The sequence below is a fragment of the Hyaena hyaena genome, unplaced genomic scaffold (assembly GCF_003009895.1).
Source record: "Hyaena hyaena isolate Hyena2069 unplaced genomic scaffold, ASM300989v1 scaffold_827, whole genome shotgun sequence".
NCBI classification, from domain to species: domain Eukaryota; kingdom Metazoa; phylum Chordata; class Mammalia; order Carnivora; family Hyaenidae; genus Hyaena; species Hyaena hyaena.
In genome coordinates, this window is record NW_024081458.1 from 197,250 (window position 1) to 223,382 (window position 26,133).

Here is a 26,133-nt window from a genome sequence, read left to right on the forward strand (position 1 = left end):
ATTCAGATGCAAGTGCTTTTTAGCATTTTTAAATAATAACCATACAGCTACTCTTTCTGTTGACTTTTAATTTGCACTTCTCTGGGAGCCTGATTTTTTCCTAGGCCTTTCTTATTGATTGCTGACCTTTTCCTCTCATTTGACGTCAAATACCATGCAACAAATGTATCATCAATGTAACATGGCCAGAAACAGATCAGTAAATTGAATGTGACCATGAGAAATCTAATTCTTGACTTAGCAGAGATGAGGGAAGTCTTATTTATAATTTTTTTTGTTCCATTTTATTTTTCCTAGTACATTCCTTTACTAATTCACGTTAGCAATCAAATCAGTGATGATTTTAGCATTTATTATCACCCAAACTTTTGTTTCAACATTTTCTTATTAAAAGATAACAACAAGCTTCAGTGGGTAAAGCATCCAATTCTTGATTTCAGCTCAGGTCATGACCTCACAGTTTGTGAGATTAAGCCCTGTGTTGGACTCTGCGCTTTCAGCATGGAGACTGCTCTAGATTCTCTCTCTCTCTCTCTAAGGAAATAAATATTTTCTTTTTAAAAAGGCAACAATAGAGTCTTCTTGATTATGAAAAGCCATTGTCAGGTCAAGTCGTTTCTATGCCTCAGATCTTGGAGCACGCTAATTTCTTTTTTTTTTTTTAAATAGTTTATTGTCAAGTTGGTTTCCATATAACACCCAGTGCTCATCTCAACAAGTGCCATCCTCCATGCCCATTACCCCCTTCCCCTCCCCCCCACCCCCATCAGCCCTCAGTTTGTTCTCAGCATTCAAGAGTCTCTCATGGTTTGCCTTCCTCCCTCTCCCCCACTATTTTTCCCCTTCTTCTCCCCCACGGTCCTCCGTTAAGTTCCTCCTAATCCTCCTATACGTGTAAACATATGATACTTGTCCTTCTCTGGCTGATTTATTTCGCTCAGCATAACACCCTCAAGGTCCATCCATGTGGCTTCACGTGGCCAGATTTCATTCTTTCCATTACCATGTAGTATTCCATTGTATAGATAAACTACCTCCTCTTGATCCATTTGTCCGTTGATGGACACTTAGGCTCCTTACATGATTTGGCTATTGTTTAGAGTGCTGCTATGAACATTGAGGTCCATGTGCCCCTCTACATCTACATTGTATCCCTTGGGTAAAATCCTAGCAGTGCTATTGCTGGGTCATAGGGGAGTTCTATGGTTAATTTTTTGAGGAACCTCCACACTGTTTCCCAGAGGGGCTGTACCAGTTTGCATTTCCACCAACAGTGTAGGAGGGTGCCCATTTCTCCACATCCTCGCCAGCATCTAGAGTCCTCTGATTTGCTCATTTTAGCCACTCTGACCGGCATGAGGTGGTATCTCAGTGTGGTTTTGATTTGTATTTCCCTGATGAGGAGGGATGCTGAGCATCGTTTCATGTGTCTCTTGTCCATCTGGATGTCCTCTTTGGAGAAGTGTCTGTTCATGTCTTCTGCCCATTTCTTCACCGGATTATTTGTTTTTCAGGTGTGGAGTTTGGTGACTTCCCTACAGATTTTGGATACTAGCCCTTTATCTGATATATTATTTGCAACTATCTTTTCCCATTCCATTGGTTGCCTACTAGTTTTATGGATTGTTTCCTTTGCCGAGCACACTAATTTTTAAGATTAACTCTAAGGCTATTAAAGTTGCCTTCTTGTTGAGACAGAAGAAATGGCTAAAGTGTCTAAAATGTCTGATATGTGAAATATCCCATATTGAGCAATGTTAAACAACTGAAATAGACATATGAAACAATATATTTTTGGTATATTCAACCTATGATATAATTATTATAAATGTCTCAAGTATCAATATGATAGGAGATAGTTTAAAATCTAGTTAGTAAAGCTGGAAGATAAGTCAATTGTTACATTGTCTGATAATAGCATTATTATAAAACCTAGAGGTATTTTTTGTCTTCATATATATGTTGAGACTCTCCTACCTCTCACAAGAAGGGACAAAATGTCTTTATTTACCTTAGGATGTCATGTGTAAACTGCATGTGACTTTTAAACTTGCAATTACAAGAGAACAACCTGCTACAGAAGAGGACCAAGGACTCCTTCATGCTCAGAATCCAAAAGGGAAAACACAGAAGAACCAATCAGTACACAACCAAGCCCCTTTGGTTTTCATGTGGAGAGATAGGACCAGTCATTTGACTGAATTGGCACATCAGTTATATAATTGTACAATCTGGTTCAAGACTGTGGCTTACGTTGCTTAAGATTACAACATACCAGACTTGAAAACACTGAAAAATTAGGTTTTGTTTTCTTTGTTGTTTTTGTTTGGTTTTATTTGTTGTTTAGGGCTGTAGGGTGGGATGAAGTAGTATTCAAAATTCCTCTAACATATGATAGTGATGTTTTCACAATTCCTTTCTCAAACTTAGCTGCATGTTGGAATCACCTGGAAAGCCTTAAAATCTGCTGATATCTGAGTTCTACTCCCAGAAAGTATGATGTATCTTGGATGACAGCCTGGACATTGGGTCTTATATTATCTCCCCAGGTGATTATAATGGGCAGCAGACTTGGCATCCTGGGCGTATATAAATATGATATTTTCATTACAATTTACTATAGCTGGATTGCCACCTAACTTTTTAAATCATTCTTTTACTGAAGTTTTTCTTTCTCTCCTCTATTGCTGAAGAGCTTTTTTTTTCAAAACTTGAATGTGTCTTGTCAAAGAAATCAAATACTCTGATACATAAATTCTAATTTTGGTACACATGCAACTTTTTCATACATTTTAAAGGCAAGGACAATAACTTTTAACAGTGTTTATTTTTGTTAAAAGAAACTGATGGTATTGAAGGTTAAATCACCTTCTGATTGCACAGATTAAACAAAAACGTATTACATATTTCAGCTTTAGAAAGCATCTTATTGATTTAAAAAGATCCATATGATTGATAAAGTTCATGGTGAAACATACATGTAAGAAGGGGACTAAAATATTTATTTTACATATCTACAACATGTATTCTCATATTTCTAGATCAATCACAAATCATATAGGAAAATATTTAGGTACATGGAAAAGCTTCAAAACATAAAAAATTAACATTTTGAAAAAAATCACATGTGAAAGCTCATTAAATAATAACATTGACAAATAAATAGTTCATCAGTTTTACTTATTAGCTGCTGCCATGCATTTCTGGCATTCCATTGTAAGCAAGGGTCAGCATGCAGGGTATAATTTCATACAATGAGACTGTAAAAAGCTACAGGGCTTATTTTTGAAGTGAAATGTCACAGTATCTTTCACTCTTTCAAAGGAGATCACTCAAGGCTGATAAACTTTCCATGAAAATTACCAAAAAAAAGCACCTTTCTGAAGTGTTACTGTGAAGATTCATGGCAACAAATTTTTTTGTAACTTTTTAATTTTGAAAGGGTTTTGTTGGGGACGGTGTGGGGTGAGGGATGGAGTGGGGAGTGGAAGATAACCGAGAAGCCCTTTTCTGCTTTAAAAAGCCATGATTCAGTGATGTATAAGCTATCACCAGTCTTTCGAGAACCACAAGGAATTAAACCTACAGGTCGCATGGAATCTAAATGCGAATTGCACTCAAGGATATGCATACATCTTGAAAAACTTGAAAAGGAAAAGCTATTCCCAGAGAAGGTCCTGATACTTAGGACAGCTTGGTGGGTTTGATCAAAGCAGAAAGCATATATTTTCAAGTAAGAAAATAGCAATGGCAGGCTTGAGTCTTCCGAGCGATCAGATCTGTAAAGCAGATGGTTACTAGCCAGTCTGGTTTTGAGAGTCTGAGTTCTAACTCAGGCTCTGCTTGCTGGATTTGCTGGCTCTTTTCCGTTCTCTGTGATGCTGCGCTGGCTTGGCAGGCGACATGCTCTCAAAGTTATGACTGGACTCATTGTGCTGCCGAGTGTATCTCTTGCACTTGCAGGCGGTGACCACGGTGATTTTGTAGGTGCGCGTGCTGCCATCTTGGCACTGCAGCTGGATTCTCTGGGTGCGCGTTTTGTCATTGACGCACCTCCATTCCTGGGGGCTCCTCCTGCTCCAGTACTTGGTACCGTAGCCTCCTCCTATCCAGTTGGGCAGCACCGGGAGAGGTAAGCACTCACCGGCACACACCAGCTCTTTCAGGGGGCTGATGCTGGTGCATTGGCCGTCAGAGATGTATTTGGTGGAACGCAGTTCCCGGCAACCCACTTGAACTCGAGCTGCAGGAAACAGAAAAAAAAAAAAAAGCATGTGCATTAAAGAGAAGAAGCGAATGAACACTGCAAAAACAATGACGACAACGACGACGACGACGACGACGCAACAAGAGCAATAAAGGAATCTGCAATGGCAAAAACTGTATCCAAGTAATGGGAAATTGTTAAATAGAAAGTGAACACCTATTTCATTTTCACAACGCAAAAATCCGCCTGGATGGTTGTGGAGATACTTCCGTGAAAACTATCAGTTCATACGGCTATACATTTTTGAAGTAAAATAAACTAGGCCTGATTTCTGTTTCCATGGATAACATTAGTTAATTACTTACTGAAGTGTTTGAAAATCCCACTGGTTTTTAGTCTTACTGCCCAGTAAGGGTTAAAACAGTTCTTACACTTGTGTAAGTACTCATTCTTTGGTGAGCTAAAAAAGAATATAATGTTCCTTTTCTCACAGGTCATATCAGTTAATATCTGCAAGTGCTTTTCATTAAGCTTTTAAAAAAAATCTACTGGAAAAACGTGGAAAGTATTTAAATATTGTGTACAGTGTGTATGCTCTCTCTATATTTTGTTTCAATTATAAAATTCAGCTGCAGAAAATCATACATGCATGTGTGTACAAAGTCTGACATTTTGCGTATCCACCTTAATAACTACATTTTAAACATAAATTCCCAAGCTATCTTTTAAAAACAAATATTAAAATGTTTGAAATGCAAAATGTCACTGCAACTCAAAATTTGAAGAATATAAAAGCCCCTAAATCAGGAACGTATGGTTGCCATAACAACTTGGCTACATTTCCATGAATTTTATGGCAGAAAAATACCTAACATGTCTGATTTACAACTGCAGAAGGAATCATGGTGTTTGCTTCCTGAATACTGGTCACAGCAAACTTTTTGTTTAGTTACTTGAATTTGGTAAGTATGTTCTCTAATTGGCTATTCGTTGTGACATGCCTTATGTAATTAAAACAAAAATTAATCTTGAAATGTTCGAGTTTTCCTTTCCATTGCTTTGTTTTCCAAACTTGAGGAAAATTGCGTGTAACAAACTTGAAAAGAAATCAAAGTTTGTTAGCCAGGAAAAAAAAATGTTTATAAGGATAGACTGCTGAAATTTAAAAGACAAAAATGATAAGGAACGGTGAAGTCATCTTGCACTGAAGTGGGATCCTGAAAGTTAATTTGAAGTAGATCTTGAAGTAGGAGTTGGACTTTGTATCTCGGCCTCAGTACTTCTGTGGCAAGAGATATAGCCTGAAGGGATGCAGCAGTTGTAAAACAATTTATGTAGATACACATACATCCCACATAGAGCTTGGGATTAAAATGAAAGGGCAAACTAGTTGACTGGTCAGTGTACTTTGCTGTCTCATTCTGATCCCAGCTTACCTTCCTGCATCTGCCTTAGGAATGCACCTGGAAAGAGCCGGAGATGAATTTGACCTGCCTAGCTTTTTGTTCCCCGTGTATATACAGAGTTGGCGTTTTTGCAGTGACAGTTCATTGACCATGAATACCCACCTCACTGCTCAGTAATCTAATAATGATCAGATACCTCCTGTGTACATAAAAGCAACTATCTTCCAGAAAGTGAAAACACTACGGTTTTCTTAGAAAGACATTAATAGTCCAATTTGCTTGGACTTTTCAAAGGTCAAAACTACTTTTTGCAGTTGAATGGAATTGAGGTGGAGCAAAAGATTTGTGTAAGATTTCCTGTGCACTGTTTCTCTGTGTCTCTATTAAAACCTGTTTGTTAGCATGTGAACTTTTCTTAAAGGAAAGGACTGAAGCAGAAGTTAGGAGAAGAAATTTGAATCCCCCTAACCAATGTTTGATTAGTGTGTCAATTCAGCAAACAGAAAAGAAAACAAATACTCCCTGTACAAAATATTATTGTACTGCTATTATTTTAAATCTCTAAGGCTATAAATGTTTCCCCAGTCTTTCACAGAAATACACAATTACCCCAATTTTGATTTGGTTAATGAGTAATTATCTCAGAAAAATACAATTCTCCAATATTTTTAATTATAGCTCTCTTTTAGACTGATCATCATCATTAAAACTTTCAACCATTTCACTAGATATATTTTAGAAATCCATGTGAGCCATTTTTACCCCAGAAAGCTTATGATTTCCTATATATACTTTGGTTAGTCACATTTATGCACTTTTCCACAATTGTACATGTCCTGAAATACACAGAAAACAACCTGAGTGTACACTATCTAGAACAACACTTTTTAAAAATTTTGCAATTTGCATAATTTTTTTAAAAAGCAACAGCTTAATTCCTAGAAACATTTTCTCTTTTGGATGTTTGATAGAACTTAAGTCCCCGCCTGCATTATCAAATCACTGTTTTAGTTACATTAACTTTGTAGGGAAGGATGCCAATCTACACATGCAGTAGATTACTCCCAGATTGTTTAGCAAAATATACATGGTTCAGGTTAGTTAGCAATGAAACGATTCTATAGGAATGTGAGCTAATGCTACCAAAAAAGAAAAAAACAACAATAAAATCCATGCAAGTGAAACACACTTACTGTTCCGATCCAGTCCAGTGTTACTGAAATGCCTGCCTCCATTTCTGGCTTGATTCATCGTGCTGTTGCTGCTGGCGTGTGCTGGAACAGGTTTAACCACATGTGAATAAAGGATTTCTGTGGCATCATTTTTAAAAGCCAAACAGCTTTTCATTAGGATGCATGCAAGGGGAATGAGATAGAAATGAATGGCAGGAGGAAGCATGGTGAGGAGAGGATTTGCTTGGCTGGAGAGCCTGGTTAATTCCTTTCCCTCTGCTTCTGCACTGTAACTGTGAAATTCCTCTTCAAGGTTCCCTTTATATATCCAGTGAGGTTTGGCGTTCATTCAGGTGTAAAGTTGTATAGAGCTTCAGAGTGAAAACACAGAGAAGGGGTGGGATCCCTACATGACCCTGCAAAAGAATTTTACCAATAGAAGAGAAGACTACAGAAAAGGAGGAGCTTGGTATACAAATGGCCTGAAATTTCAGAGTTGCGCTTCATCAGTTGTCTGGGAGCTAAAGCAGCCAGGCACATTCTATAGCAACTCCAGACTATCTCTCTCTCTGCCATTTCCTTTCCTGAATCTAGTTCACATTCGGGTTTAATTTAAATGAAAATACCCTGCTGTTCATTTGAAGAGATTTACATTCCCACAATTGTTTTGTACTCCCCTCAGATTTTAGCGTATTTAGGGTAGGGAGCGGTTCTTCCCAGATAATAGGAAGGAGTTCGGGTGAGTTTTGCTGGACTTGCAAGAAGCACCTATTAAACGTACTTTGTTTCTCAAGAAGCAAACCGATATATATTTTTTTTCCTTTAAAGTATAAGGCATATGGAGCTAAAATCTGCCCCCTGGACACACTTAAATAATGCAGCTTTGATCTGCATGAACTGCTGCTCTGCTAGGTAAATTATTGCCAGGGGTTCTATGTGGAGAGTAATGAGCATAGCTCTTTCTGCATTAAATAACTACTATCAATTTTCATCTTAAAAATATGTCACAATCGTGAAAATTCATAGCAGCATTTTGCATGAAAAAAAAAAAAAGCCTTTCCTGACAGATTATTGTTTAGCAAATCCAAAATAATTTTTCTTGGGTTTTCCATTAGCTGCCTAATACATGTTCTACCTGTATTTCCTATGCATTTTGTTCATTGCTTCCTTTGACTCTGCTGCACACATAAGAAACATAACACTTTCCTGAACTTCTTTATCCACACCTGCAACATATGTTCCATTAATATTACTATTCTCAATTCTTAAAAAAAAAAAAAAAAAAAAAAAAAACGTGAAATGTCCTCTGGTTCATGGGATACTTTGACTGGAATAATTACACACTCTGAATCATCATTTCAACTTTAGATCTATTTTTGCCTTTTGTGTGGTTACTGAAATGACCTGATAGCATGGATATTTTGCATCTCTCCCCTTTATCCACTGTTGCCTGTTGTAATTGCTATTCACATCTGTCTACCTACCTATCTATTCATCTCCCCATCTATGTTCTCCAAATGGCACTATTGAGACTTTGAAATAGAGAATTGTTTGTCATGGAGGGCTGTTCTGTGTAGTTAGCACCACATCTGGCTGGCTTCTATGCCCCAGATGCCAGTACTATAGGCCTCCCCCTTCTATTATAAGCAAAAATGTCTCCAGACATTTCCAAATATCCCCTGCAGGCCAAAATCATTCTAGTGGAGAACTACTCATTCTCTATCCATCTATCTATCTATCTCACTATAAAAAGACAGTAAAATTAACAATAAAGACTAATTATTTAATAATACTAAGAAATTACTGAGTTTTTCTAAGAAGAAAAGTATTATTATGGTTTTATTTAGAATCAGCATCTACTTCTCTTTTAAAGGTATATGCTGAAATATTCTTAGACAAAAGGATATGATGTCTGGAATAAACTTCAAAAATAATTTGGGAGGAGGTTAGTTAGTGGTGTAAGTGGGACAAGACTGGTTGTGGGTTTAGGGTTCAAATGTTCAAAATTCTACCTAATCAAAATTATAAAAATTTAAAAATTCAATTTAATGTGTATGTACTGCTTCATAGCAACCAGATCCCTATCCTAAGTTGTATGTAGTCATTTGTTCTAACATCCTTCCTGAAAAACAATACATCGGTTTATTGTTTGCACAGGGAGATTATATAATAGTCATCCTCCTAAGACACTAACTGAAGAAGTTTTTATGCTGCTTATCAGGGTACTTGATATTACTTACATGAAGTATGTTAATATTAATCATTGGCCAGTAGACCTGATACCTAAAATGAAGTAAGAGGGTCAAAATAATCTAATCTCTTCTCCATTACTATTTTGTGTGCTTGTGTCATAGTAAAAGAAGATATTTTAATTTGCAGTTTAATTCTTTTTCTCTAATTTTTAAAGTTTATTTATTTATTTTGAGAGAGAGAGAGAGAAAGAAAGAATCCCAAGCAGGCTCTACACCACCAGTGCAGAGCCTGCTCACAAACATGAGATCATGACCTGAGCTGAAGTCGGATGCTTAACTGACTGAGCCACCCAGGTGACCCTTGCAGTTTAGTTATTATAGTGGGTTAATCAGATTGACCACATACATTTATTTTTTTGACCAAATTCATTTATAATTGTTAAATCTGTTTTGCACCTAGTATTCTGCAGGCTCAGCCTTAGGATATTACTTCAGTCAGAAGCAAAATTAGGGATGAGGGCAATATGGTTGGTGCATGTGGACAGGAAAAATTTAGACTTCTTCAGTCCAATACATTGTATAGGATCAAATTAGAAAACTACTTTGATAAAATAGAATAATCATAAATTTGATATTTAACAGTTATTCTGACCAGTTTAATAGTACTTCATTAAAAACATTCAGAATAACCACAAACTCTAAGATTATGGGTATAAATGTTTGATATAATCGATTAAGAAAGTATTGCCCTAAATAAGGTATGTTCTTTCCCAAAACTTTGTATGCACATCATTTTCCTTCTGCTTGGAAAATTTTCCTCTATCATTTCCCTCATTCCCTTCCTCATTGGCTAATACATATCTTTCCTTCAAGACTCACTTTAGATAAAACCAGGAGTAAGGAAAGTCCCTTACCCTCTATCTTCTCAAGTCTGGAGTCAGTACCCCATCCATGGTACCAGAGTGGCTAATTGTCTGATGGCTTTGAAAGCCTTGTGAGGGGCGCCTGGGTGGCTTAGTCGGTTAAGCGTCCGACTTTCGCTTAGGTCATGATCTCGCGGTTCGTGGGTTCGAGCCCCGCATCGGGCTCTGTGCTGACTGCCAGCTCAGAGCCTGGAGCCTGTTTCAGAGTCTGTGTCTCCCTCTCTCTCTGACCCTCCCCTGCTCACGCTATCTCTCTCTCTCCTAGAAATAAATAAAAAATATTTAAAAAAAAAAAAAAAAGAAAGCCTTGTGAGACAAGAATGATTTTTATCTTATGAATACTGTTGAACAAGTGGAGAACTTAATTATTTAAGAAATATAGAAAAACTGTCCTTTCACATATTCAAAATATGTGAAATATTTATGGTATGTAATCATAAAGATGGCCCTTAATAATCTTCAACTCATGGTATTCACACCCCTGAACCAATCTGCTTCTCTTGAGTGTACATTGGACCTAGTGACTAACTTCTAATGAATATAATATAGTGATGAGATGTGAATTTTATAGTTAGATTATACCAAGAGACTGTGACTTCTTTCTTCCTTACCTGCTGTAGTTCCCTCACTTGTGTTGCTAGAAACCAGCTACCATGATATAAGCTTTCCTATGGAGAGTTAGACCAAGTGGCAAGGAAGAACGTCTCTTACCAACAAGGAAATGAAACCTTCAGCCAAACAAACCATGAGGACCGGAATTCTATCAATAACCACATGGATAAGTGTGAAAACAAATCTCACCGCTCATCTTTCAAGTTAGGCTGCAGCCCCAAATTATACCTTGTGACCTTATGGAAGACTGTAAGCCAGAGGCATCCTCAGGAACTATGAGATAATAAATGTTGTCCTAACTAAGGTTTGGGGTAATTTGTTACACACCCATAGATAATTAAGACAATATTATCTGTTTGAAAATAAAGGTACAGTAATTAAGCTCTTAATTTTATGAATAACGTTAGAACCTTGGAAGCATTAGATGTGGCACCATTCAATATGATGATTGGGCAACTTCTGCTTTTAGGCTTTGAAATCTAATTTCCAGTCCTCAGCTGAGTCATTGATGTTGTTCTATTATTAACAATCAAATAATGACATAGAATTACTATTACTCTGATGTGCAAAAAGCAGGAAAGTAATTTTAATGTTCTAATAGTATTATTGATCATATGACTCCTAGCACTGGAATCAGAAAATCTGACTTTGAATCTTTCTTCTCGCATTTGTAATCTGTATGAACTGGTTTTATTTCCTGAAACTAAATTAGGTGCTTTATGTGTAAAACATCACCAAACTTACCTACCTCAATGAGAAAAAAAAAAAAAAAAAAATGAAAGTGTCTAGCACAAAACCAGGCCCAGAGAAATGTAGAAAAAATAGTCATTGAATATGGTTTTAAAAGTCCTGTTTCTCATTAGTCTGAATTTAAAAATGATTTTTCAAAGATTAGAGACGTCTCCAACAAACACAATTATTCAATTTAAGATGGAGAACAAAAATTAAAAGGAAGGAGATTGTTAGTTTGATTAAACACTAAAGAATGTGTAACTGTTCTCTGGTTAAAAATAATTAGACTGACCAATTGTTTTTTTTTTTTTATCTCTGACAGGGGAAGAATCAGGATAAATATAAATAAAATATGTTTTCTGAATGCAATAATGAGCTATATCTTGTTTTTTATGGATTTAAACTATGTTCAGAGTGTTCCAATTAATAAGATAGAACTTGTTAATAAGATAGAATTTGTTAACTGGCAATGTAATTGACCATTGCCAGTTTAGAAGAGAAAGAAAACTACCATAGAATCGTCATCCGTAAAAATCCTTAAAAAGAGGAGGGGTTAACGTCTTTCATTCATGTCATGTCAATATGTGTCGAGTCCAGTCTTTGTCAAAGACGCTATAGTTCAGGGTCTGCAGAACTGAATGAGACACAGTGCTTGCCCTCTTACTTTTTCCCTAAAGCTCCTGTTTAGAATTCCACTAAAGGAATCCCCCTTAACTTGAACCTTCTGTAGGATTTTCTTCCTCCCTCACCACCATTATTAGTTGTCTCTTGACTTTTATTTTGTTTAAACGCTTTTTGGCTTTTATTTGTAGAATAAAGGTGTTTTTGTTGTTGTTATAAGCTCCCCCAACACATATAATATCAATTTACATAGAGCTGTTTCTAAGGCGTGGTATACCCAGACACAAAACCCAAGTGGAAGTTCAAACTCCAGTGGATATATCTCTAGACAAAGTTCTCAGTCTTGGCACTAGTGACATTCTGGGCCAGATAATTGTTATGGGAGCTGTCCTGTGTATTGTAGGGTGTTTAGCAGCAACCCTGGGCTTTATCCACCAGATGCTACTTGCACCTCCCTCACCCAGCTGTGAACAGCAAAAATATCTTATTCAGGCATTGCCAAATGTCCTTTGATAAGCAAAATGGTCCTGGGTTATAAACCACCAGCCTAGGCAAAGTCTCCAGGAAACTTCCTAAACATGCCAGCAAGCTGCTATTAAGGAAAACCTTATATACAAGCTCTAGGGAACATGTCAAGACAGTAGGAATAGGGCTTCCATATGACTGTAAAAATTAGGGAGACAAGTAAGTTGTCCTTTTCGCTGGCATTTGCTATCTTGCACGGTAGGAACTGATGTCTTCACTCTACATGCAGCTCACACAAGTCCCTGAACTCACTGACCACGGTTGGTAGCGTATTTATATATCCTGTCCCCAGTAGTGGGAGCTAGAATTCATTTTGCTCCACACATCCCTGATAGTTGTTCTCAAGCTGTATTTTAGGGGCACCTCGGTGGCTCAGTTGGTTAAGTGGCTGACTTCGATTCAGGTCGTGATTTCGCAGACTGTTGGGTTTGAGCCCCGCATCGAGCTCTGTGCTGACAGCTCAGAGCCTGGAGCCTGCTTCAGATTCTGTGTCTCCCTCTCTCTCTGCCCCTCCCCTACTAGCACTCTGTCTCAAGAATAAATAAGGATTAAAAAATGTCCTCAGATCTTGAATCAGAATCCCTTGAGGTAGAATTCTGGGATCTGTGTTCTAACTAGCTCTCCCAGTCATTGTTATGCATGCTAAGGTGTGAGATGCACATGTAGAACACACATGTGCTCTGTCCCCACAGTCTCCACTGCAGTTACCTAATCTGTTTAACTAGGACTCTGCTCCAGATTCTTCCAGTTTGTACAGTCAGATGGAAGGCATACCCTAAAGCTCAGCTCAGTTGGCCAAAACCTGAACCCATTTCCTTTTCCTGTATTTATTTCTCCCTAGGGCCTGGATATTCTTGGTGTCTTCCAGTAACTGATTAATGCTTTGTTCCATAGAGATGCACACAACAATTACCACCTACAGTGATACCATTGCTCACTAGGAACTTTGGCAGCCATATCTGATTCTCACAGCTATCAATGTTGACCCAGATTTTGGCAAAATTCTTTGATCACTGTGGTTTTGATTGTCGTCCACCAACCTCAGGAGCATTCCAGAGCCAAGTCAGGCTCCTAACCCTGGCAGCATGCAGTCTCACTTCACTCTCTCCTGAGTGAAGATCCTGAGGAATCTCTTATTCAAGTACCAACGGGTTTCCTGGCCATGCCTAAATCTGTTAAGACCTTACATCACGAGTAATAGAGACCTAACAGTCTGTAGTTCCCTGGTATGTCAGAAAACAAGAGAACAAAAAGAACAGAGCGGAGAATTTGACCCAATATCACTACAATCTTTCCTGGGAAATAAAGTTGCTGCAGAAATTTCTTAATTTCAATTCTGGTATTTTTGATTAAATAATTTGCTTCCAAGTTATGTATAGATGGAGGGTATGGTGTAGGGGTCCCACAGCCACAGTGTAGCTGGCATGAAGGATACGTGCATGAAAACGTGGAAAACAATTGCGTCTGCATTGATTGGAAAGGCAGATTGGAGCAGATCATTAACTACAGTCCTGCTTTGCAGGTTTGAAAGTTTGGATATAATTTGGTAGAGAGTGGAGAGCCACTGAAGGATGTAAATGTGAGTATGTGTGTTTGTTTTTTATTTTCACAAAGTAAAAACACCATGTAACTTTACACATAGGTAAAGTGATAGAAAATTTCCAATTCCCAAAAGTTCCCCTTCTGTCCCCTTTCTTAGTAACCACTTTCTTCTTCCTCCCTAAAATAAATGACTATCCTGATTTCTGACACCAGTTATTAATTTTGCCTGTTTTAGAATTTGATATAAGGATAAGTTTTTTCATTGTTGTATATACTGAATTGCATTGACACCCACAATTTATTTATCCAGTCTAGACTGGATTGGTTCTAGCTTGTGGCTATTATTAATAAAGCTGCTATAAACATTCTAGTGCTTGTCTTTTGATGCATCTATAGATATACATTTTTGTTAGATATAAGTCTAGTTGAGAAGGAGATGAAATAGAGGATGTGTGTATTCAGCTTTAGTAGATAATAACAAAGAGTTTTCCAAAGCAATCTCATGAAATGAAGTGTCCACTCGCCCCTGACAGATTATAAGCAGGGAAGGTCAAGAGCACATGGCTTCAGGACACTGATTCTAGATGCAATGTGTGAGATGGCTCAGGTGGAGTTACCCTGGAACATAGGAAGGGGGCACATTATTTTGAGAACTCAGGTGAAAAATAATAAAATCCTGAACTTGAAGGAGAGAGGGAAGGCTAGCACAAAGATCAGACACACTGAGAATAGGTTGGCAGGTGACTGGAAATAAAGGCAAAGTTTTAAAGCTGGATGACTAGGGAGATGGAGGAGTCAGAGGAACCAGGGCTGGAAGAGTTTAGAGTTTAATAATGAGTTTAGACTGGGTTAGGATGAGGTTATGGTGCTGGTGGGGATCCAAGAGAAATTGTCTAAGAGACAGCTAGAAACAGAGCTCAAGAAATCTATCCAGCGACTGACAGCAAATTTAGTAGGAAGCTGTCAGAGTAGAATGCTAGAACTTGGTTTAGAATCTGTCAAGTAACACTAAGGCTCTCATTTACATATCCACTGCCATCTAATCCTGCTCCTAGATTTCTAAAACCTAATTCCCTACTTTCAGTCATTCTCAAGTAGTATAAATTATTGTGTAGACATATTTGTACAAGTTTATAAAACTTATGCCCTGTGTTTAATGCAAAACCATAAATAATAAACATCTCTCAACATCCCCCTCCCCTTTTTTTTAATTACCCAGATTGCCACTGGCTTAGTTCAAGTTTTCATCATTACTTATTTGGGCTACTGTCATTAACTACTTAACTGATCTCTCATCTTCCATTCTCATCTTAAAATGTCCTCTCAAGAATATGATACAGCATGATCTTTTAAAAATGTATATCAGAACATCTCATTTAAAAATGTTAGTCGAGGGGCTCTTGGGTGGCTCCATCAGCCAAGCATCCGACACTGCCTCAGGTCATGATTTCCTGGTTTGTGAGTCTAAGCCCCACATTCGGCTTTGTGCTGACAACTCAGAGCCTGTAGCCTGCTTCAGATTCTGTGTCTCCCTTTCTGTCTGCCCCCCACCCCCTTTCTCTTGCTCTCTCTCTCACTCTCAAAAATAAACATTAAAAAAATGTAAAATTGTTAGTTGAGGGCCACCTGAGTGGCTCACTGGGTTAAGCGTCTGATTCTTGATTTGGGCTCAGGTCATGATATCCATGCTGACAGCACACAGCACAGAGCCTGCTTGGGATTCTCTCTCTCCCTCTCTCTGTGTCCTTCCCCTACTTGTGTGCTCTCTCTCTCTCTTTCTCTCTCTAAAGAAAACAAAGTTAGTCAGTTAGATCATTTTACTTGCCGAACAAAAATCTTCATGAGCCAGCCATCCTCCTTTCTTTCCATTCTTTATATTTATGTCTCCATAATAGTTTCTCAGGCTCACCATTCAATTTAATGCCTTTATGCCTTTCATTCCTGCAAATTTTCTTTTCATTATTCAAAACTCTGTTCTTGGAAGCCTTCCTTGAAAATAGAGACCAAATTAACAAATGATGAAATACAAAGGAAAGTGGGGGGAAAGGAAGCTTTTCTGAACAGGAGGTGGATCTCTGAGGATTATGTATTACAATTTAAAATAATATAAAGACATTTATTTTAATCTCAGTAAAATCAGGGGATTTACATTTCCAATCCTAATATACAGTACAATGCATTTAAGATCCATAAAATTATTTAAAATATGATAAAGTGTTAAAATAGAGAAGAGAATATATGTAGATTTTCAGCACAATATTTTATTTATGAACCTTGAAAGAGAGTATGGCTTTATATTTTTAAATTTTCTGAACAAGTATCCTTCTTAATGCTCTCATGTCATAAACAAGAAAATTAACCTAGTTACTTCATGATATTTAAGCTTATTGTATTATGGAAAACAGTTGCATCATCAGATTTCTACCTTTTTAAGAAATGGGGTTATAAAATTATGAAAAGGATACATGCATGTTGTAATAACTGTCAATAGTTCATTAGGTGGGATAAAATCATCTCCTCTCACTTCTCCTCCAACCCCACTACCCAGAAATAATTTCAAGTTAAGAGTGTCTTGTGATGTTTTTCAACATTTTCTGCATTTATAAGCACATGTAGGTATGGTATGTCTGCATATACATACACATATATATTTTTTTAGCTTTTGTCATAAAGACGGGAACATGCTGTATATAGAATTTCTCAAATTACATTGAGTATTTAGTGACCTATCTTGGACATCTTCCTATATCAGAACATACAGATTTGCTTCATTCTTTTAAACCCTAGGATTGGATGGGCTATATGGATCTGATATAAACTATCCATTGATTCTCTACTGAGAAAATATTTAAATTGTTTTTAGATGATCTCCTTTTTATCTGTGGGAGGATCTTTGTTCTGGACAATTACTTAGCATCCATTTTTTCCCCTTCTTCTTCATCCAGGCAATTGAGGAGGGGATAGAATTGGGAGGGAAGGACTGGGCTTGGGTATGTGTGCTTCATGAAGGACCAGAGGCCAAGCCTTACTCCCTGACAATGTCCCAGAGCAGGGTCTAATATTCAGAAAGGCATGATAACCACCTTCATTAAAGTTCCAGTAGGATATGTAATTCCAGAGCCTCTGAACCTGAAGGGAACATGTAGCCTGGACACAGGTAACTTGCTAGTAACCAGGAGGGAATGACTGCTGATGACCAGTGCCTAGAGGAACCTCCCAGCGCCTTGGCCTTAGGGAGAAAACTCTGCAAAGCCGTTAGTCAGGGGCAAGAGAAGGAGAGACAGGAAAATGAGGGCCAGGTTTCTAAATTAAATTGATTAAAAAATATAAAGAAATGCATACATATATATATATGCATTTTATATATATGCATGCTTTTTCATATCTAAGCTTCTACACCAGAATTCATACCATCTTCATAAATATTTGCAATTTCCAAAATACCAAGTTATTTTATCTATCTTGATAGTTTAAAGTTGCATTTCAATTTTGGAGACATTTTATCCATAAGAGGATAGTTATTTTACATTGATTAAAGAAAAAAATCCCCACTTAAAATAGTGTTCCTTTATCGCGACATAGTCACATGTGGAATTTTCTGATATCCATTTGCTTTCTTATAATATAATTACAGCACAAATAAACCATGCCTTTGCTACTTTAAGGATTTATTATATCAGTTTGATTTCATGGTGACATCAAACATAGGAACACATAATTTGAAGAGAAAAGATTTAATAGTTTATTTTGAAGAGAAAAAAATAATTTTCTTTATGGAAAAGCCATGCCTGCATTATGACTATTAATTTTTTTGTTTGCCATTGCTTTTACCTTTAATTGGTACTTTTGCAATCTTTAGTGAAGGCTTTAGCTTCGTTTAAGGTTGGCAAAAGATTAAGTCAATTAAACATCTCATGGAAACAATTTAACCATTATTCTCTGATTAAGAAGCATTGATTAAAATTGCTTTCAACAAGGAAAGGCAGAGAGGATCCTTAAAATGTCTTATGGCTTAGAATTGTATTATGTCAACTAACAGTTTAGATTGCCTTCAGGCCTAACTCTCCAGCCTGTTTATATGGCAGCTGGGAGCTGTTGGCGGGACAGTGGCCGAGGAGACAGGGATCCTCTGACAAAGAGCCAAAGAAGAAGTTAAAACAGACTGGGGAAAGTCCGCTCCTGCCAGGACATTGCAAGCTGTTTAGGGACCATCCAAATGTTCTGCTGGTTCTGTTGCCATACTTGGTAGTCCCAGGAATCTGGCTAGCCTCAGAAGTCGAGCAAAACAAAATACAACTGTGCACAGCCACGCCCTAGGGTGACTGTCTCCAAATACCATACCAGTCCGAGGCGGAAGCACTTGCAAGGCTTGCGTCCCTCCAGATCAGATCTGCCCAAGATTGAGCCTTTCAAGACAACCCTTAAGCACATAAATGTGGTCATTCCCGGCATGATTTCAGCGCTATTTTACCTTTCCAATTATAAAGGCGGCTAATGCACATGATAATTACAGTTCCTTAAAATTTAGTCACTCTGGAGTAGATCAGCTCAGAAATGTTGGCACCGTTTCAGTGTTCCTTAACAACTGCTTGCCAAACCACTCTTTGATCCAGTGAAATCATCACATGATTCAAAACAAGGCCTACAGCCTTTCAAGAATTCACATCTTAAGTCCTCATCTTCGTTGCCCAACCTCCACATGTTCCACCTAAAAACTGATTTTTCCTTATCAATGCCAAAGGGATACATTTTTTCCCTATGGGATTTATAATACTCTTTCTTTGTTCCCCTTCATTTATCTGCCATTACAGCTAACACAAACTGAGTACGTAGTATGTACGAGAGATTGTGGCTTGCCCTGCAGTGATAGAATAAGCTACCTCCCCTAAAGTCACTGCACAAGATTAAGACAGTCAAACAGATAATTACAGAATAGTGCTAGAAGTCAGGGCAGGAGAAAAAAATCAAAGAATTGAACTAGGGCTCAAAGTCACTGGCGAGGACCAGAAAGATTTCCAGGGGGTGTGAATTCTGAGCAGAGCATTGAGGATAAACAGAAGGAGGCAGATTAAAAAGCAAGTAAGTTGCAGTATTCTAGACAGAAGAAATAGTAGTGCGCAAAGATCTGGCAGCGAGAAGAAGCACAGCAAATTTTAGAAACTAAGCCTGTCTTGCTTGCCTTGAAATGCCTCCCATGGAGTAGTTAAAAGAGGCCAGAGAAATAAGCACTGGAAGAGTGTGAATAACATTTTCTCAGCCTAAGGAGTCTGAATTTGGCTTTTCTTCCTTCCTTCCTTCCTTCTTTCCTTCCTTCCTTCCTTCTCCTTCCTTCCTTTTCCTTCCTTCCTTCCTTCCTTCCTTCCTTCCTTCCTTCCTTCCTTCCTTCCTTCCTTCCTTCCTTCCTTTCCTTCCTTCCTTCCTTCCTTCCTTCCTTCCTTCCTTCCTTCCTTCCTTCCTTCCTTCCTTCCTTCCTTCTTTCAAGAGAGAGAGAGAGAGAGAGGGTGCAAGTGAGTGAGGGGCAAACAGAGAGAGGGAGAGAGAGAGAGAGAGAATCCCACAAGGGCCAGAGAGAGAGAAGTGGGGCTCAACTGAAGCTGGGCTCGAAATCACGAACTGCGAGATCATGACCTGAGCCGACAGAAATCAGATGCTTAACCAACTGAGCCACCCAGACGCCTGAATTTTACTCTAAAATCAGTGTGAATTCCTAGAATTCTGAGCAAAGAAGTGGCATGACTAGTTTGGGGTTTTGGATGGATAAGTCTCAGGGGTTGTAGAAGAAATTTAAATTCAGAAATATTAAGCATAGGGTGAGCATAACTCAAATCAAATGGAGGACTGAGGACAGAATCCAGGCTTGAAAACAGGGCTGGGCTAAAAGCTGAGGGTTGACCCATCACCTCTGTGGGTCAGGAGTATCATAAAGAAAGTAAAACTAGAGAGGGAAAACTGAAAAGGACAGAGGGGAAAGGGAAAATGAGGGGCCTGAAGAATTGGAGAAAGAAGAAAAGAAAAAGAGGGGTGGAAAGTGGAGGTGATTTGGAAGAAACACAGGCTGCATAGATCACAGCTCTCCTACTGGCGACGGACAAGAGGTAGGGAGGGTAGAGTCAGGAGATTTCGATAGTGGTCTATTTCTTCAAAAAGACACAGAGCACCTTCTCTGAACCCACTTTATTGAGGCATGATTGACATATAAAAAGCTGTACATACATAATGTATACAACCTGACGATTTCAAGATCGATGCATACTGTGATATTATCACCACAGTCAAGGCCATAAACTTATCGCCTCCAAAGGTTTCCTCCCAACTCCTTTAGTTTTTCATAGGTTTTTGTCCATGAATTCTGTTTATTTCTGTCTTTTACTCAGGTTTTGTAGTTTTCTTTGTATCTGTCTATACTTCTTTTTAAGTTTAATCATAAGCATATTTTATGTTTTCGGCTGCTGTTGAAATGAGAATCTCTTACATCATGTTTTCTAAATGTTCATTGAAAAGCTACAAAATTGGAGAATTGGTCTTGTAACTCACCATAGTACTAATGCTGTTTAATACATTTTTGGTTGCCTATCTCAGTATTTCTTGGTAACCACATCATCTGACGATAACAACTCTGTTCCTGTCTTTCCAATATTTTGTATTTTTCCCATCATATGTTGTTATTTATTCCTCTGGTTAAAACTTTCCACCGATGTTAATTGAGAGCAGTGATGATAGGCACTCTTACATTGGTCCTGACTTAACATGGAAAGATTCTAGTATTTCACCCTTAGGTTTCATGTGGATAGATATTTCAAAGTGTCTGTATTTCAGACAGACACTTTTTAGTTGTCTCTAATTCCTTGACAATTTAAATACACTGAAGCAAATATCTTTGTGTATAAATATTTGTATCTCTTATCATTTCCTTAAAATGGGTTCCATGTTGGGGCGCCTGGGTGGCTTAGTCGGTTAAGCGTCCGGCTTTCGCTTAGGTCATGATCTCGCGGTTCATGGGTTCGAGCCCCGCGTCGGGCTCTGTGCTGACTGCCAGCTCAGAGCCTGGAGCCTGTTTCAGTCTGTGACTCCCTCTCTCTCTGACCCTCCCCTGTTCACGCTGTCTCTCTCTCTCTCTCCTAGAAATAAATAAAACATTAAAAAAAAAATGGGTTCCATGTTTTGTTCCTGATACCCAATTATTTCCAGAGCTTCATGTACAAACTTACCTACACTGTAGATGTCCCACCTTTATAAACATTTAGTATTGCCAATTTTTAATATCCCAGCAATTTAATTGATAAAGAATACTTTAAAATTTAAAAGAATAATTTAAAATAGGTAACAAATACTATAAGTTTTCTTTTTTTTGCTCATTATTGCATTTGGTTCTTTTTTCATTTAGTTGGCAGTTTTAATTACTCTGCAAATTAGTCCATATTTTTATTTAGTTTAAGTTCTGAAAGTGTAATAAAAAGAACGATTCCTTCAATATCGCATGTGCTCACTTTAGCATATTTGTGAATACCAAGGTGCTTTCAAAAATATTCTATTGGATAATCATCAGTCATATGTGAAAGTGCCCATTTCTTTTGATCCACCCTATACCTGAGAAGAAAAATTTTTTATTGAATTGCCAATTTAATAGATGAAAATTGTACATCTCAAATGTTTCATTTCATCTCTAAAATTGTTAGTCAGTGGGACATTTTTCATGTTTACCATCAGATTTTTTCTTCCTTTATAACTTCCCTCTTCATCTTTAAATTGTATTTACTTTATTCTTTCCATGCATTTGTAAGAGGTCTTTCCCTATGAAGTTATCATAAATGCTTTATCATGAATAGAAAGTGGTTTTCTTTTTCAATTTGGTTTTCCATTTGATCATGCCGGCGGTCTTTCTCGTTTGCAGTCTTGAGCTTTCGTGTGCGCCACCTCAGGCTCCAGCTCCTCACCTCTTCCCGCCACTGTTGTGAAGTCCATTTCCCTGGCTGCCTCACCCGGCTTCCTCTGGGCAAAGCCTGAGAGCATTCACCTGAACCCTCTGTCCCGGTACCTCTTGCTTCCTGCTCTGGGCTCCCGTGGCCCTGAGAGTAGCACACCCCTAGGAACTCATTTGTGCTCATTTCTGCAGTGTGAAAATATGGCAGAATCAATACTCTCTGGTTACTGTCCCCTTTGACTAAAGGAGTCTGCAGGCGGTGGAACTTTTTCCTTGAAACTTCAAGTGGATACTTAGAGTCTTCTCAGAACATCTCTAGGGACAGATTAATCTAACACACAGAGGGGAGCGAACGGAGCAATATATCCTTGTATTGACTTTTTCTGCTTCTGTCACTCACTCCTGCCATTTGGGATCACATTTCCAAAAAAAACTACCCAAACGTGGATCTCTGTCTTAGACTCTCCTTAGAGGCTAAATCACGTGTGGTTTTTACATATAAGACTTAATTTATGTCTATGTGTGGGCACGGGTATGTATGATCACATATATAATTCATTTATTTTATGGTTTCTGATTATATCTTCACACTTATAAAAGCTTTCCCTATCACCAGGGTCAGATACACATATATGCACATTTTACTTCTTTGTGATTCACAGACTTTATTACAGAGACAGGGTGCAAGGTAGCGAGATTTTTGTTATGCTTCCCCCTCAATTTTTAAGTAACTTTTTAAATAAAGTCTTACTGAACATCTAAACCTTTCCCACTAATTTCATCCATTAACATTTCAGACTTTCAGGAAAATTACAGATTAACAAGAAAAAACTAAGCCTCATGTTTCTACTTTTCTTCATACTACTAGAATTATGATTTAATTAGCCAAATGCAGAAATGCAAAGATCCACACAACTGGAGCAGATGCACTATATCTTGATGCTTTTTCTCGGATTCCACACTGGACTCACAGCTGCTGGTGACCCACCACACAGACCTTTGTCACAGCAGAGTAAACAGCTGACCTCCAGCTTTGCTGTAAGTCTTAAATATTTGGGGTTTATATCCTCAGCTAAGATCATCTTACATCAATAACCTAATTGCTTCCATTCATGGACATTTTTATGAACATGAAATTATTGAGGTTTTCTTTCTTTTTTTTCAAGAAACCTGATTACCAGCAAGGCCACTACGACATGCAGGTTGACTGTAAGAAATGGACAGTGCCCTGATATTCACGAATTACATCATTGCCTTAATCTTCTGAGTATCTCAAAGCAACAACAACAACAAAACAAAAGAAAACAAACAAAAATTGAACTGCTGCCCCACAGACACTCACTAAATACTCTGTTGAGCAGGTGATTCTTTTTGGCCTTGAGATTGTGCCACTGAGGTTTCAGTCTATTACTATAATAGTACTACCAGGGATTACTGAGACTTTTAAAATATGTTTTAATACCTGTGAGAGCAAATCCTTTCTCATTATTCTCCTTGTTCCAAAACGTGTTGGCTCTTCTTATTTGCTTACTCTTCTAGCTGAGATTCAAAATTACTTTGTCAAGTTCTCCTAAAAATGTCGGCAGACACAGAGGTGCACCCCTCCACCCTGATGCCATTTCAAGAATGGGCTTGTTGCCCATCTGGGGGGATTGCACAGACACCTTCCAGATGTCAGCAACACTACCGTTGGCCACTTCCATTGGGTAACTGGGAGAAGTGCAAGTTGTCAAAAGTTCAGAAATAGTCACAGTGAAGCACTTAAGTAGTAATTAGTGAAACTTTATTGTGCACACACCAAAAAGACACTGCAAATGAGGAGCATTCAAACCAAAATGTGGAATGAGGTTCAGGGGTATTTTGTTAGAAAGCAGTTTATGCAATGAGAAAGAGTGATTTTATTCTTCACAGGGATTGGTTACAATACTAGAATTTTTGTAAACGAGAGGGAACTGGTCAGAGGCTACCTCATATCAACCTTGAGAAGCAGTTTAAGTTTTCCTTTTGATTTTCAGAGGCATAAGCAAGAAATGGCCCAGGTAAGTCAGTCTTGCAAAATATGTTACATTAAGTTTTGCTTCAAAGACTAAACTGGTTTTGTGTGCTCAGGGAATTTTCAAGGTCAGTCTATGTTTTTGATTTTAACAATTCTCCCCTTTTGGCAGGCTGAGAATATGACCAGCCAGAAGAGCATTAATCATTATTCTAGGCTAGCGCCATTGATGTAGTCAGACAGAAGAATCACATATTCGCTGTTTCCATTAGTTGAGTCATCATGCCAGAGGGCCATGTAGTCAGCATCTTCATCATTTACGTGGGGATTGTTCATTTCATCCAGTTGTTCAATCCTGATGGACACCATTTAGTGTGTGAGCAGCTGCCGAGAGGCATTTAAAACCTCGAGAGTATACAACACACCAGAAAGGTTAATATGCTGACTATAAAAACAACAGCCAAGGATTAAAAATTCCCCAGAGTAGAGATTCTCAGGAGCCAAGATTTAAACAATGAAACAACTCAAATGAATTATAACTTTTATTTTTTTTTTTACATTGGCATAACATGATATATTAACAATCATATATCCCCATGATTACAACGAATGGGAAGAAACTTTATTTCAGGAGGCAGTAGTACGTAGATTAGGCCTGCATGTGATGGGAGAAGTCAAGTAGTTAAATAAGATGCATTTCTATGGAAACAAAAGTAAAACAAAGGTTTGTAGTTTGAGCAAATAAATTCAATTTCTGAGTTTGGACAGCAATCAATTGAGAAAATTTCTAGATGCCAGGTTCAAAGCAGGCTCAGGTGGAGTGAGGGCAGGTAGTAACAGTCAGACAGACTTCCCTAGTTTGCAGTGTAAATGTCTCTGGTGATCTTTCTAAATGGCCACAGAGCAACAGGCATGAAGACTGTCCACTCATAAGCCGTTGTAGTTTCCCTGAAGTTTATATCAGGTTGTCTAGCTTTACCTTACATAGCTTCAGGGAAATGGCAGTTTTAGTTTTATAGTGATTCTAAGTCAAAAGAATAGGAGAAATTTAGAAATGCTATTTTGGAGAATTCTAGGCAAATACTGGAGGAAATCAGAAGAATTAGGATTCAGTCCAGTTTAGATAGAAAACACAACCTCAAAGATAACTAATAGCCCTAGATCTGAAAGGGGTATTACTGAAACATACTTTTTCTCTTTGTAATCATCCCATTTCTATCAATGATAACCATAGTAAAACCAATTTGTTTGCAAATAATGTCTAGTTTCAATAAACTTGGCCTGAGTACATAAATACAGCAAGATTAGTGACTGATTATATAGGCTCTTTTATTTTTTTAAGTTAATCTTTTTTTTTTTTTTTTTTCGAAAGGGAGCAAAAACAAGGTAGGCAAGCAGAGAGGGAGAGAGAGAATCCTTAGCAGGCTCCACACTGTCACTGAGGAACCCAAAAGGGGACTGTACTTCACGAACCATGAGATCATGACCTGAGCTGAAATCAACAGTTGGTTGCTTTACCGACTAAGCCACCCAGGTGCCCCAACATTTATTCATTTTTGAGAGAGAGAGTGTGTGGGAACATGGGTGCTTGCACAGGAGCCCAGGAGGAGCACCAAGGGGGGGCAGAGTATGAGAATGAGAAAGGGAGGGGCAGAGAGGGGGGGACAAAGACTCTGGAGCAGGCTCTGTGCTGACAGCAGAGAGCCCAGTGTAAGGCTTGAACTCACCAGCCCTGAGATCATGACCTGAGCCGAAGTGAGAAGCTTAACCAACTGAGCCCCCCAGGCGCCCCTCACATAGGTTCTTTTAAATCTTCCTTGCTGGAACTTTTAATAAGGAATCTCAGATGGGATTTTCAAAAGCCTCTTTAGGCTAGGAAGCCAAGCCAAGGACTTGTTCAATTGTGTATTGTTACGAGAAAAACAGATTCTTAATGAACATATGTAAAATACTATGATATTGACAATATTGACAATATTGACAATGTTTATATTGTCATGATGAATAAGAATATTTAATAAGAGTTTCTGAATTCTTGAAGGATCAGGTAGGGAGAAAAAGATAAATACTTTAGGGGTTTTTTAATTTTTGTAGTTTTTAGGTTTTTACTTTTATTTTTCAGAGAGAGATACAGAACTTGAGTTGAGAACAGGCAGAGGGAGAGGGAGACAAAGAATCTGAAGCAGGCTTCAGGCTCTGAGCTGTCATCACAGAGCCTGACATGGGGCTCAACTCACAGACGGTGAGATCATGACCTGAGCCAAAGTCAGATGCTTAACGGACTAAG

At 38.1% G+C, this 26,133-nt stretch overlaps 1 protein-coding gene across 3 annotated transcripts in view; it reads right to left on the reverse strand.

The window, feature by feature from the left end:
* Positions 1-3,414: 3,414 nt before the first annotated feature.
* The window catches only part of SOSTDC1 (sclerostin domain containing 1), a 60,975-nt gene continuing 38,256 nt past the window's right edge, over positions 3,415-26,133 (reverse strand). For 2 of the 3 annotated variants that reach the window (XM_039219687.1, XM_039219688.1), the window contains exons 3-4: positions 6,807-7,201; positions 3,415-4,243 (exon numbers count right to left, since the gene is read on the reverse strand). In XM_039219687.1, coding sequence (XP_039075618.1) covers positions 3,828-4,243; positions 6,807-7,134 — 744 coding nt within the window. In that variant the 5' untranslated portion in view covers positions 7,135-7,201 and the 3' untranslated portion in view covers positions 3,415-3,827. Of the gene's footprint in view, positions 4,244-6,806; positions 7,202-24,451; positions 24,546-26,133 lie in introns of those variants that run through there. The other variant, XR_005525935.1, reaches the window with a different exon arrangement.